Below are 13,868 nucleotides of genomic sequence, written 5' to 3'. Positions count from 1 at the left end.
CAATGTTGTATATTTTGTTTTAATAAAACTCTTTTTTTGTGTTGTACAACTCACATCTTCAGTCATCACAAAATGCCACCAGGAACTGACAACTGTTTCATTTATTCTCCATCCAACACATAATGCTATCATACTCATGTAGATTTGTTGCATAAGAAAAAATCCTAGGCACTTGGTGAAAAATTCTCAGGTAATATTTTACAGTACCTCTAGCTGGACTATGTATATACACACACAATTATAAATCTTTTATCTAAATTGAAAAAGTATATATATTTACAGTGAGTTACAGACACTCAAGTGTTTACTCCGGAAACAGGGAAACACAATTTCGGTACATCTGTCCAATGGTCCTTGACTGACACACATACACACACACACGAGCCACAGTCCCCCTCACTGTGAATACTGAGGGATCATGGCTGCATAAGGAAAATGTTGAGCCACAGGAGGACACCGGTCGAGATTGTCATAGGCTTCAGCCTGATACGGTGAGGTAACGGGAAATATAAATCCTCCTTTCATAGTGCAATTAAAAGATACGATTATCATTTTCAAGTCAAAAGTGAGGAAATTCATTGAGAAAAACACATGATCCAATTATCTAGGCCTCTTTATCTTTAAAAAAAAAAAAAATAATAATCCAGATTTCAAAAGAAATAAATTTCACTAGTATTTCATTGACATCCCATAACACAGGTTTAGGTTTTAAAATGTATCGTGTCTTGAGGGATATCTGCTCCCGCTCACAGAATGCATGTAAGTACACCTCTTACAGATAATACTATGTTTGAACATAATTTGGAGTTTATACAAAAATTTTACAAATACACAGATTCTTCCAATGGCCAAAAAAAAAAAAAAGCATAAAGAAAAGCATATAAAGGCTAAACCTAAAAGAGTCATAAATAAATGTTGAATAAAACAGCTTATTGTCTTTTTGTTTTTTTCTTTAAACACACAGTTTTGGTATATCTGAGTAACTTGTGGGTCTCTGCGTCCCATTCCAAAAACATAAATATGATAGCTACCACACTGTATATCCTACCCGTATATAAACTGATCCATAAAACTCAGATGGTATGGCAAATATACATATTACAGTGTTCTATAAAAGATTCCATATGACAGTGTACTTAAATCACCTTAAATAAAGCTATTGCGTAGACAAAGTACAAACAGTACAAAGAACTATATTATCAACGCCACATCCTTGTGGCTGTACAAATAATTACTAACCTATAAAGAGTTTGTATCGAGCTACTCAGACTGGGAGAGAGACAATAGGTAAATGTTACCCTGAGAATGTGAACCCTCCAGAGAGTGTGACAATGATTTTTTTTCTCCTCAAAAACAACCATTTATAATTAAGACTTAAAAAAAAAACACTGAGGAGACTGACTGTCACTGTTTCCATTATTGTTTTGTTGTATTGCAAAGTCATTTTCCAGACTACTTTTTGTTATCCAGTGTGTGCGACATTTAATCATTTTCACAGTTTGGCTTTTTCCACTCCATCAGATGTCGCTGCCGATGAACCATCCACATTTCCTGGCTGGCGAACACCCTGCCGCAAAACCAGCAGCGGAATTTGGTCGCAGTGTCCCTGCTGGGAGAGACAGCACCGACTACTTCGTACTTTTTCCTGCTCAGCCTACGAAGTTTCAATTTTAAGATGAACCTCTCCTGTACGGGGTTTTTACCATGCCCGGCATCTGTTGGGTCGTTTTTCTCAAGGACCTCGCCGCTTATGGCTGCGAGAGCATTCAGAGTCCTGCGTGACAGTACGACCTTCTGCACCTCTCCTCTGTACCTGCTGACAACCTCCATGATCCGGGCGACTTCGGGGATGTCTGCATCTGGGTGATTCAGCACCACGACAGGCTGGTCTCTCGCTGGACGCTTAATCAGCTGAAAGGGACTTATGGCTACTAGCTTAAGGGTCCTCTCCAGGTTTTTTGGGAACGGCTGCCAGCGGTGCACCGAGGCTGGTGAGGTTTCTTGTGGGATTGCTTTCCCTTCGGGCAAGTCGGTATTGTTGAGGAGATCTGGGCGGGAGGCTGCAGGCACTCTTATCCCTTCAACACTCTGGTCACTCTCCTCTAAGGAAAGAGCAAGGTTTAAATCTTCCAAGTTACCTGCAAGATAAAAAGGTGAAAACACTCATTTCAAAATAGGTTTAAAAAAAAAAACCCAGAAAATTCTTAACCATTCTGTCTATGTAGAAACTATAATTTGCTGTCTTACCCAGTGGTGTAATGACAGGTTGGGAAACAGGGGAAGACTTGGTGTAGCTGCTCTGAGGAGTCACTCCATCAGCGGCTGACACATGGCAGTTCGGGCTACCATCAGAGGGTCTGAGCTGTGAGTTCTCGGGGCACGTCTCGGCTGTCGCAGCCATCATATTTGACTGGCATGTCTTTCCAGATGAACTGCTCTTGTCAACTTCTGTTTCCAAGCACTGCTGTGACTTCTCTTCGTCATCCTGCTTTTCTTGATTTGTCGACGGCAAGCCTTCGAGCTCGACAGGTTCGTTTCCGACTGTATTTTTAGACCCTGTAGGTTGTGCTGCACAAGGTGGAGTAAGATCTTCCCCTGGCTTTGATTGTGCGGCGGATGTGATGGCTTCACAGGGGTCGTGCTGGTCAGTCGTGGAAGCTTTGGTCCATTTCTTCTGCTGTACTTCTGTTGACAGCGCGTTTTGATGAACCTGTGCTGTCTCCTCCATTGATGTATGAGGATCTGGCAGTCCATGGTGGTCATCAATTGGGCCGTCTCCTGATGGAGACAAAGAGCTTTGTGACACCCAATGCATCTCTTTCACAGGATTCTTCTTCAACACTAACTTTAAGGCCACTCCTGAGGCTCCTTTATCTTGCTTTTTAGATCTGTGCTTTCTTTTCCGTCTTCGGTTCCTTCTCCTGTTTTTTGGTTGAGCTTTACGAATGGATGTCTGCTCTTTGCTCTCATTTGTAACCTTCAGTTCACTGGAGATATCAATTCCATCCTCATGGGCATGTGCATTTTTAGGCTCCGCGTGTTCCTCGTTATCTCGATTGGTCTTTAATTCCTGATTCTCTCTGTTTTCTTGCATCCGAGTGCATTCAGATAGCTCGTTCGGGGTGGACATTGAGGCATCATTATTTAGTTTTGCTTCAGTCAGTGTATGATCATTCAAAATTGACTGACATCCATTTTGGTCAACTACACAACGAACATCATCAGCAGCACTCTCAGAGGAATGAGTTTCCTTTTCTGATGACGCCATCATTTTCAGCCTTTTGGCATAAGTGGCACCGTTCTGGGCCACAGTTATCTTGTTCTTGACCGTTAGGACGGTAAGATCGGCCGAGTTCGACATGATGCCATTCTCTGACTTCGGGTGAAGGTTCACTTCTTGAGGGACATTTGACAGAACGGTTTTGAGAGCCTTGGTCCATTTCTGGTCACCGGTCTCCCCAGCTACAGATTTCATCAAAAACTGTTGAGTCTGCTCTAGTGTTGTTTGTGGATCTGACAGATGGCAGTATTTATCCAGGAATTCTCTCCCTGGCAGAGAAAGGCAGTCCTGTGTCAGCCAGCACATTTCCCTAACTGCACTTCTTGTTAATCTAGGCTTAATTTTTGGGAGTGGGTCATTTGGCTTCATTGCTATGGAACGAACCTCCTCCTTCTTCTTCTTCTTGTTACCATTCTGGCTAACATGGTGAGCATTAACATGCTTAGCCAACAACCATTTCTGAGATGCCTCGTAGCCACAGTGCTGACAACGTAAAGTGTGAGCGGTTGTTTTAGACCCAAACTGATTATTGTCTTTTGTGTGTAGCGACAGATCGATCTCATTAGCACCTTCCAGGCCAAAATGTTGTGCATACATGTGCTCTAAAAATAGTCTAACATCCCCTGTGGAGAATTTCTGACACATTTCACATGAATATTTGCCATTTTGGCAGTGATACATAGTCAGATGTGCACTGAATTCAGACCATGTGCGTTGAATATTGTCATTACAAATGCTGCAACTGGAAAAAGTGTCCTTGTGGCTTAATAGATGAACCTGAAGGTGGGAGAACTCGTGTGTATTAAAAGCACACATATGACAAGAAAAAACTGGCAGGCTCCCTCTGTGGTTTTCCTCGAAGTGTCTCACTAAGTCTTTGGGAACATATTCCAAGTTGTCCTTGCATTGAGAGCATGTGAACCTGAGTGTATGCCTGCTATCAGTTGTCCTGTGTTGACTCTGTTGTGCTTCCTGGGGGGGCTTCTTTGATGAAGGGCACACTGTGCTTTGCTCCCTCTCCTCTGCTATCTTCTTTGGTCCATGCTTATCTTCACTTTGCATAGTTGGGGGCTGAACGGCAGTCTTCCTGAGGTGGAGCCGTTTGCGCCAAACTCTATTCTTCTTGTTGACACGCCGTTTATTATCTCCTGCGGAGGTAGCTGCACAAATATCCACCGAATCCATGGGTTGTCAAGTTTCTGAAAGAGATCCAAAAAACAAGAGATCAACAAACAAAATAGTACAACTCCTGAATGAATGCCACTAATCCAAAAATGCTTGTAAAATGCATTTATTTCAGTTATGAAATGCTTTCAGAGGACCCGGCATGCTCTGTGAATTAAGACTTCTGTTTCGCAAAGTAAAGCGATAAAAAGAGGCTGCATTCACTGTCCCACTCTGCCTGTTATTTTTGCTGCAAGTCCACCTGTTGCTGGCTATGGTTCAACTTGCCTTTGCACGGATATTCATTCATTATTCTCTGGTTTAACACAGGGAACTCAGATCACTATCAACCACCAGGTGTGGGACACTGAACTTACACTCACCTGCTCTCGTAGTAGTTATGAACTTGATTCCCTGCGTAAAAAAAAACGAGTGAATGCGCTATGAAGGAAGCTACAACTACATACCTGTCAAAACTAACAAATGCACCAATAAATACACTGCAACAGCATGAGAAATTACTTTTCCGTAGCAGATTAATCGGGGGAGTCGTGCGGCCATTGTGTAGTCTGACTTGACCACAACAAAGTGATGAGACTGCCTTTGTGACGAGCAGCAAACGCCTTGGGAATTGGGAAGTTGCGATAAAACTACTCCGCTGTAGTTTTTCCATTTCGCAGGAGAACGTGTTTAGTCATTTAGCCACCGAGCTCACTGTTAAAACGTTTTAGTGTTTGAGTGATTTGAATTAACGTGACGCACAAGAGCTTACAAAGACGAAATAACTTGAAGAATAAAAAGCGTGCTAACAAAGTTACGCCAGATCGGTTTTTTAACATTGCATCGAGTTATTACTGCAGATAAACCCGCCGCGTGATATAAATGAATAATACATCTGTAGTTATTTGTAGAGTTGTCTCGGTTTTTACCTTTTCTTTTGTGGAGAGCTTGACAGCTCAGCGACTGGCAGCCATGATGGTTTTCATCCGGGGATTACAGCCTCTGAGCTCCTTTAGCCTTTAGCCTGGTGCCTCCGACCGACCGAGAGCCTGTCCTGTCCCGGGCCCACTGCTCCTAACAAACACCACAAACGCTGCCCTGAGTGCATTAATGTAGGGATTAATTCAAATGTGAATACTTAGCTTCTGTCCCCATAAGGTAAAACAACCCCCACATGGTGCCAAATTACATTACAGAAAAGCATTTATAACCCTTTTTCGCAATAAAGACAGTCCTGCTCAAACTGAGCTCTACTGGTAGCTACATGATTGAAATGAATCTATTCAGCCCAACACTGCAACTCCTGTGGGGGACATCAGAGAGTCCAGAATGGACTAAAATATTCATGTGTCAAGGTCAACTACCACAGTCACACAAAATGTATAAAAACTGCAGGGCAACCACTTTCTAGCTCCCTGCACTATCTGTCCCTGTTATTAGGCCTATATATGCCCACCTGACACAGGTGAACTATGAGATTACAAAAGATGTTAAGCCACTGAAACATTCTGCAAATATCAATGTATCAGCAGCTTCTGAACCCAAGTCGCTCCAGGCCTTTGGTAAATCAAAGCTTTTGGGGAGCATGTGCTCTGCTCCAGTGCTGGCCCAAACATTTGTGGGGGCGCCATGAGGAGAATTTATACCCACGCCCGGTGCCAACACCACATACTAACACTGCAATGTCTCATAAATTGTGTACTTTACGCATGAAACAGTCTAAAACACCTACTATATGTAAAATCATACAGAGCAAGGGTACGTGTAATTGCTGTACAGTGTGGTTTGTAAGTGATGGTTAAATGCTTAATTATTTTCCCCTCCAAAACAATTAAAGTGAACTGTGTGAAATGTGCAGAACAACATTTAACATTTAGAATAGGCTTATTGAAAGAAAAACATTCATTTATTCAGTAAAACTTGTAATCCTCTAATATCTAATCAGTACAGCATTCTAGTTTTTATATAAAAACAAAATAATGTGCTTAAAAATGAACAGAGAAGATCAATGACACTTGCATTTATTACCGTCAGTTCAACAAGGGAACACTGTGATGAGAATAAAACAAAGCTTAGTGATATTGACTTGAAAAAATATGCAACATTTTTCATACTCAGTTAGGGGCCAGTTCACTTATGCTCCGCCAAGTGCGTGCTTCATTGGTTTTTCAGGCAGGTACAGTATAATGGAAGACCCATTATCTTGCAAAACACTTGGGAAGTGCTACGCCGTAGGTTAGTTCTGCTAGAAGCTAGGTGCCCTTTACGTCTGTCCAGCAGTTCACAAATCCCGTTAACACACAATAAAGGTCTACTCCCCACAGTTCAATAACAGCCATAAAAATACCCCACTGGGGCTGAATTTAGTAAATGTGAGGCACTATATTTCATCTAGGTGATAGGCTGTAGATTAATTCACACAGTGACCTTTTTGTGATCTATAATGAGCCTCCTTAACATGAATATGAGAAAAATATATTCAGTTAACTATTGTTTTAGAGACATGTAGCAAGTCATTTTTATATTTTACTTAATGTAGTTTAAATTAAGAATGTCATCTTATATTTGCTGACTTATTATGTGCTGGACCACTATATTCTTTACTGCTATTTCGTTTGCTATATTCATTACTACTAAGATATTTCAACATTGTTGTTACATTGTGAATGTGTCTATATAAGCAGAAAAACCTTTGTGCTGTTTACAACCTGGGACAAAGCCCTTTTAAAACTAAGATAAGGTAAAGACAAATATTATTTGTGTTGCCAAGGAACTGCTCTTGTACCATTTAACAGAAAATCAATGATTCAAATTTAGAAACCAGATGAGTCATTCAAGATAATTGGCACCAATATCCTCAAATAGCCTCAGCCAGACTATTTCTGATGTCGACTGGTCCAAAAGATGATATTTCTTCTGCAAACACTGAGTAAGCATCACCCTGCCAGTCCCAATACAGTGTAAAATCAATAGCTGAAAGACTGCTAACATCCTCCAGTTTGGTATTTCTGTCCATCTGTTCGGAGAAAGAACAGCAGTGGGTTGTTCACACTGCTGAGCGGGTCAAAGGCAGTCAGCTGCCCTCCAGCAAGGAACTGCATGACACCAAGAGGAAGAAAAGCACAGAAAGGACAGCCACCAGTCCTGTCCACCCAGGACACCATTTGTTTCCTCTGGGAGACAGTTCCAGTCCATTAAGAGCAAGACTACCCACCACCTCAACAGCTTCCACCACAGAGCAGTTAGCATCTCCAATTCTCTTAACCCCCTGCATGCACCCACAATCTCTGGACTGCTCATTTTTTAGTATTTAAAGACCACCATGGTGTCTTTTTAAAAGTTTGTACTCCATTATCACTTTCTCTGACACACACATGTAAAATAAAATATAAAATAAAATATTTTCCTGACAATAAATGACTGCACTACACAGTCCTATTGTGTCCATGGATGTGCCTACTTAAAAGCCCCAGAAAAGCTTACATACTAGTTTTACTGTCAGGAAAGTTCTGTTGGCTGAACACACAACACTTTCCTCCATAGATTTTAGCTCCATGCAGCCAAAAACTCCCACACTGCTTGAATACTCATCATTACTAAATATTGCATGCGTTTACATGATGTACAGTGTATAATCTGCTGAGCTCTTTAATTTTATAAACAATGAATTGTTCAGGTAACCTGGGACAATCCATTGATAAAAGTTTCTTTATTTCTTGAATTACAACTTTTGATTGTTGCCTTTACCTATTTGGGTCATATTGAATTGTGCTGTGCTGCTGGGACAAAGTGACCCAATTTGACTTAGTGCTACACATACAACACAGTGAATTATTTTGTCAACATGAAACTTAACATGCATGACTCATTGTCTGGGAAGAATATGTACAGTATATGTATATGTAATACATTTGCATTAAGTATCTACACAGCATTTATGTTGTTGATCTAATGGGAGTAGTGAAATGAAAAAATAAGTGATTTCACTTCATTTAACAAATCCTTCCTAACATTCCTAACTATTTTATCACTTTGTATTTCATGAGAAAAAAGGGACAAAACAGATAAAGACCCACTAGCATCATCTAGCCTAAATCAGCAACAAGATATGCTTAAAGATACTCAGAGGGCCTTGACACTAACAATGCAAGAGAGCGAGAGTCATAGTGATAGTACCAGACAGGTTTCTCTGAAACCGAGAATATAAGTTCAAAACAACTGGGGAAAAAAAACGTCTGTGTATATTTTCTAGAGTAACCATGATTTTTCCATTCAGGTCTTCATTAGAAATGGATTTACTAACATTATACCTCACCAAAGAAGGTAAATGGCACTTTTGTCGCTATGTGTGAGCTAGCTTGGGTAAATGGCTATCATTAACCAAACATGTCATATTCTCCAACATGTTATTTGAAATCAAATTCAATACAATATATTTCAAGCATTCTTCAGAGATTATATTTACACTTGATTCAAAACCCCCAAAGTGTGCCAGGTCATACTGACCCAGCGACTGTGCGCATTAACAAAAAAGTAAACAGAAGGCAGAGTTAACTCTTAGAATATTAGCTCAGATTATTGTGGGGAGTATGTAGGAATAACCAGCAACACTGTGTCATAATCTTAAAAAAATCTCTTTTTTAATGTTACAGATATCTTATATGGTACAGATTGGTATTTTGTCCAAAAATGACTGTTTTTCAGATATATTATTGGAAGGGTGAACCAGATGAATTTAAGTGCTAAATGAGACAACAGTTAATTGTTTTATAGAGGTGTTAGTAAGGTTTTTCCAAAAGCCAGTCATCATGTTATCTCTTTCTAGTGGTACCATTGACAAGGACACATAGGTCTTATTTCTCACACAATATAGAGAGACTTATTGAAAGATGTATTGTAAGATTATTAGGTCTGTATTTCGTCAAAACTTTGCACTAACAAATAGTAAACGCTTTTGAGTGCACAAAGTCAATGAAAGCTTATCAGTGAATTGCACTTTGTTTTGCACTTTGGCTGTTCATGGTCGGCACGCATCTAGTGAAATGATGTCTTTTGGTGAGATTTTCAATCAATAGTAATCTATTCCATATCAATATAGCTTCCAGTAAAATTACAGGCATCTATCAGTTCTCTGTTGAGAGATATATGGGTACATCTTGCAGTAAATAACTGGATCCTTATCGTTACTATTATATTTCAACTCTGTTTTATTGTGCATCGGTTGCATCTGGCTGAGAGCTATCCAGTCTACCCACTGATTGGATACTGAGAGTTGCCGTACTTACTTGTAATTGGCTGCGCCCTGTGTGCTCTACTAGTGTTGCCAGTGCATATGCTGCTTTCAGGTACTAATCGGAAACTTCTCACTCAATTTAGAAATACTAAAACACGGACTAAAATAGTCCTGGTTATTCCTGGTTAAAATCTGCCTTTTACCAAAACGTCTAGTCGATTCCGTTTTCATATTTTAGTGATCAAAGAAGCGTGTTTTAGGACGTTTGTATTTTAGAAGCACATACAGAATTAAAATATATGCTAATAAGTTGTGTAATATGTCACATTAAGCCTAGTGGCAAAAAGTTGGCCTATAAACCAATTTTACAACCATTTTTTGACTCGCTTTCACTCGCTAAACGCCACATTTCAGCTTTCCCGGCCTTATTTCCTTTTGTTGTTCATTGTTCCTCAAGTAGAAATCGGTGTTTCCGGCAGCACGTTAAGGCAGCAGCGTTGTTTGGCGAACTCGTGCTGAGCAGAGGAGCCTCGCTGACTGCAACAGTGATTGTAGTGAACGAGTATGTCCGGGTAGTTTGAGTTGAAGTTTACTTCAGTGAAACTGGCCGCAGTATTCACCACATGTGCTCATTGGGTGAGTCTCCACTTTCCAACAGTCAGCATTAACATTCTTTATTTACTAGTTTGGGGGAAAAAAAACTGAATGAACGACAGGCGCTTCATCCCGGTACCTACTGCTGACCTGCTAACGTGAACAGTTAAATGGCTGTGCATAACACTACACCAACTTTAAAAGTGTCGTATCCCATTTATCACTAAGTGTTTTTTTTCCTGTGCAGAGGATCTGCAGCATGAAAAAGTACTTGACTGATGTTATGTCATACGTTTTGCCTTTCAGAGGTTTCCAAAGCACTGAATTAAATGGAGCTAGAGGACCAATGGTGGAAAGGACAACTCGCTGCAGATATGTACCAGGAGCTACGATACAAAGTGAGTGCGTCACAGATTGAGTGGGGCAATTACTTTAAGTGTTTTAATCTTGTGTCATGCTTCAATTTTATTCTTACATGTCATGCTGTTTAAAATTCAGTGACCATCTTGCCTGCATGTTTTCTGTCTCAAACACAACATGTTGTCTGTCAGGAACTCAAGTTGCCCTCCTTCAAAGGCCAGTCACCTCAGCTCAACTTCAGGCGATACTTTGCAGACCTCATAGCCATTGTCAGCAATCGCTTCAGGCTGTGTCCTGCAGCCAGACACCTGGCCGTCTACCTGCTGGACCTCTTCATGGACCGCTATGACGTCACGGTGCAGCAGCTTCACATGGTCTCACTCTCATGTCTTCTTTTGGCCAGTAAGTGTGTAACTGACCTGACGCTGCATCGTGTGACTGGTTAGACTCTGTGCTGTTGTGTTTTCTAAGGGTTCACTTTCCTTGCTGCAGGTAAATTTGAGGACAGGGAGGACCGAGTGCCCAAGCTGGAGACCCTGAACAGCCTGGGCTGCATGAGCTCCATGAATCTAGTCCTGACCAAGCAGGGTTTGCTACACATGGAGCTGCTCCTGTTGGAAACCTTCCAGTGGAACCTGTACCTCCCCACAGCCGCTCATTTCATAGAATACTACCTGTCTATTGCAGTCCATGAGGGAGATCTGCATGACGGCTGGCCTATGACCTGTCTGGAGAAGACCAAACTCTACATGGCCAAGTATGCCGATTACTTCCTGGAGGTCTCCCTCCAAGGTAAGCTGCAGTTCAGTTAGGTTAAAGTAAAGGTCAAAATTAAAGTAAAGTTCAGTAAGTTCAAGAAATCATACATATTAGAGAATGTGTACAATACAAATGTCAAAGGGTTCACTGTCACCACTCATATTACTTTTGTATACTGTCCTACAAATGCAGACTGCAGTTATTGCAGAAGCCGTGACATTAAGAAAAAAAGAGTTTAAAGTTTTCATGTTAGCCGGCAGACTGCTTAACAGATACAAAGGTTGTAATGCCTTTATTTTATTCAAAAAAGAAAAAAAAACCTCTGCGTTTAGATAATCTTCACAAAATGCAAGGAGAAAATACAGTACATACCAACACAATGTGTCTATTGAATGTTTACAGTTCTGTGTCTGTGTTGACCAATCAGCGACAGGAAGTTAGTTCATGAGTTCCTTAAAAGGTTCTTGGTCCCCTAAGAAAGTTCCTGCAGTGGAAATGCTCTGGAATAACAAAATGAATTACTAAGATGTTGGTTCATCAAAATGGGGATTTTTCAATTACAGATAACAGCTATGGAGAGAAATCATTAGTAAATTTAGTTTGAGCTTTAGCTAATGTTAGCCGTGGCTGTCTTACTAGATAGCTTTCACTTGATACAGCACTCTTAGCCGTCTAGTTGACTGTTTTTCTGGGAGGCATCAAGTGTGGTGGCAGCTTCCACAGCCCATAAATGAGCAAGTCAGAGTGAAATTATTGTGGTTTCTCTCTGGTTTTGGCTCAGTTTTCTAGTTACTACAAATTTAACCTGCTGTCTTCACATAAATTTAAATGGCATAATGTTTTATGTTGTAAAACAGAAACTTAGATTCCAGTCTTTTCCCGTCTTAATATGTAGTATCTTGTTTTTTCCTTTTCTGTATGTGGTTGATAGATTTCTGTTTTCTTTCTTCCCGTAGATCATGTGTTTTTGTGTTTTGCCCCCTCACTGGTGGCTGCTGCGTGTGTGGCCGCCTCCCGCCTCATCCTCCACCTGTCCCCTACATGGCCACCCCGACTGCAGTGCCTCACAGGCTACACATGGGAAAACCTAGTCCCATGTGCCGAGAAGCTGCTAATGTGTGTATCTATCGATTGCTCACATGACGACCAATTGCTCTTAATAAAAATGACTGTTGTCACCAAGGCACATAAATGTACAGGAATTTATCTTGGTGACATTGATGCAGATATAAGCTGACAGCTCACAGCACATGTTGACACACATTGCACAAGGACAATAGGATCTCACACACAGACAGTGCAAGCAGACAGAAGCCTTTACATTTCACGCTACACATTCAACAAGAGGCACACGTCAGTGCTCATCTTATAGCACTGAATCTTTTCACTAATCAACAGTGCAACTCTTTGTCCCTTTTTTTTCCCCCAGTGCACATGACAGTGATGTCAAAGAGGCCAACAAGCAGAAGTGCCAGCAGCCCAGCCAGCAGCCACCGCAGCAGCAGCAGCAGCAGCAGCAGGGCCAGGCGGTGTACCACAGTTCAAGCCAGGCAGCCTCTGTGGCCCAGTACCTGCACAGGCCCAGCATGCAGTACGCCCAGCAGGCTCCGCAACCAGGCCTGGCCCTTAACCACAGGTCTGCCTCCTACCTCAGCCACTCCAGCAGCCTGCAGGCCCCGAACGTCGGCAACGCTCAGGCCATCACAGCCTCGCTAGATCCAAAGTCTAACATTCCCAACAGGGCTTACCAAGTCAGCATGCACTACACCTGCGCTGCTCCATGCTTTGACAGATAATGAATGTTCAGGATTTAGTTTTTGGGGAGGAGGAGATGTGATCTGTTTCTCTGGGACAGAAGAGAATACACTGAATGAAAAGACGTGTTTTTAATTTCAAGAGACTTTGATGAGATAGGTGCCGCACTTTGAACAATAAGGTGTACGCGATGTGCAATATGCATGCTCTGCTGACATTTCTGTGGCGAGCCTGCATGAAGAAAATTTTTTTTCAAGATGTTTGAGATATCGGGTGTGAATGTTGTTGTGAGGTGGCTAGAGGCAGAGTTTGCACCACTGTACCCACCAGTGTTACTGTACAGTTTAGCTACAGACCAAAAGTCTTGTATTTATTTAAGCCAAATTACCTCAGAAGTATTGAACGTACACGTGCCTATAGCTGTGATGTTCATTACTATGCTAAGTTAACAGGGCAGTAACAAGAAGGGATTTCTGCCAGTTTGTGGTGGACGAGAAATAAGAGAGCACAGTTTGTATAAGTTTTCTATACCTTGAACTTGTTTTTGTTTTGTTTTTGTTGATGATTGTCATTTGTAAAACTAGGAAAGAACGTAGTCCTCTTGATGTCACGATTTATTTGTAGAGAAATTTGTTGCTCTTCTGTACACAGAGGATTTCAGTCAGTGCTGTGCACTATTACGATAGTTTTAAATAAAATACAAATCTCTGTTAGTTGAACTGA

The 13,868-nt window shown here is 41.3% G+C and overlaps 2 protein-coding genes across 6 annotated transcripts; one reads left to right on the top strand and one right to left on the bottom strand.

The window, feature by feature from the left end:
• Window positions 1-6,183, bottom strand: LOC121912172 (RE1-silencing transcription factor). Of its 5 annotated transcripts, none has more exons than XM_042434288.1 (4): window positions 5,901-6,183; window positions 5,374-5,542; window positions 2,248-4,479; window positions 1-2,138 (listed from the first exon to the last, which is right to left on the bottom strand). In XM_042434288.1, exons 3-4 carry the CDS (start codon window positions 4,463-4,465, stop codon window positions 1,483-1,485), a joined length of 2,874 nt encoding a protein of 957 aa, XP_042290222.1. In that variant the 5' UTR covers window positions 4,466-4,479; window positions 5,374-5,542; window positions 5,901-6,183; the 3' UTR covers window positions 1-1,482. The 5 variants fall into 5 exon arrangements, with proteins under 5 accessions (XP_042290222.1, XP_042290221.1, XP_042290223.1 ...); XM_042434287.1 differs by having other exon boundaries at window positions 5,374-5,518; XM_042434289.1 differs by having other exon boundaries at window positions 5,374-5,512.
• Window positions 6,184-9,858: 3,675 nt separating this feature from the next.
• Window positions 9,859-13,868, top strand: ccnj (cyclin J). Its single transcript, XM_042433492.1, has 6 exons — window positions 9,859-10,313; window positions 10,578-10,669; window positions 10,823-11,033; window positions 11,124-11,423; window positions 12,347-12,506; window positions 12,820-13,868. Exons 2-6 carry the CDS (start codon window positions 10,601-10,603, stop codon window positions 13,184-13,186), a joined length of 1,107 nt encoding a protein of 368 aa, XP_042289426.1. The 5' UTR covers window positions 9,859-10,313; window positions 10,578-10,600; the 3' UTR covers window positions 13,187-13,868.

Source organism: Thunnus maccoyii, chromosome 14, assembly GCF_910596095.1.
Source record: "Thunnus maccoyii chromosome 14, fThuMac1.1, whole genome shotgun sequence".
Classification (NCBI taxonomy): domain Eukaryota; kingdom Metazoa; phylum Chordata; class Actinopteri; order Scombriformes; family Scombridae; genus Thunnus; species Thunnus maccoyii.
The sequence above is the reverse complement of the archived record's forward strand: the minus strand, read 5'-3'. Positions and strand labels throughout refer to the sequence as shown.

What these genes read in the sequence shown, in the direction of transcription:
- ccnj (XM_042433492.1), top strand. Translation starts at nt 10,601, where the DNA reads ATGGAGCTAGAGGACCAATGGTGGAAAGGACAACTCGCTGCAGATATG. An exon ending in ACCAGGAGCTACGATACAAA is followed by an intron (nt 10,670 to 10,822) that starts GTGAGTGCGTCA and finishes GTTGTCTGTCAG; the next exon opens with GAACTCAAGTTGCCCTCCTT. An exon ending in TGTGCCGAGAAGCTGCTAAT is followed by an intron (nt 12,507 to 12,819) that starts GTGTGTATCTAT and finishes TTTTTCCCCCAG; the next exon opens with TGCACATGACAGTGATGTCA.
- LOC121912172 (XM_042434288.1), bottom strand. Translation starts at nt 4,465, where the DNA reads ATGGATTCGGTGGATATTTGTGCAGCTACCTCCGCAGGAGATAATAAA. An exon ending in ACCTGTCATTACACCACTGG is followed by an intron (nt 2,139 to 2,247) that starts GTAAGACAGCAA and finishes TTTATCTTGCAG; the next exon opens with GTAACTTGGAAGATTTAAAC.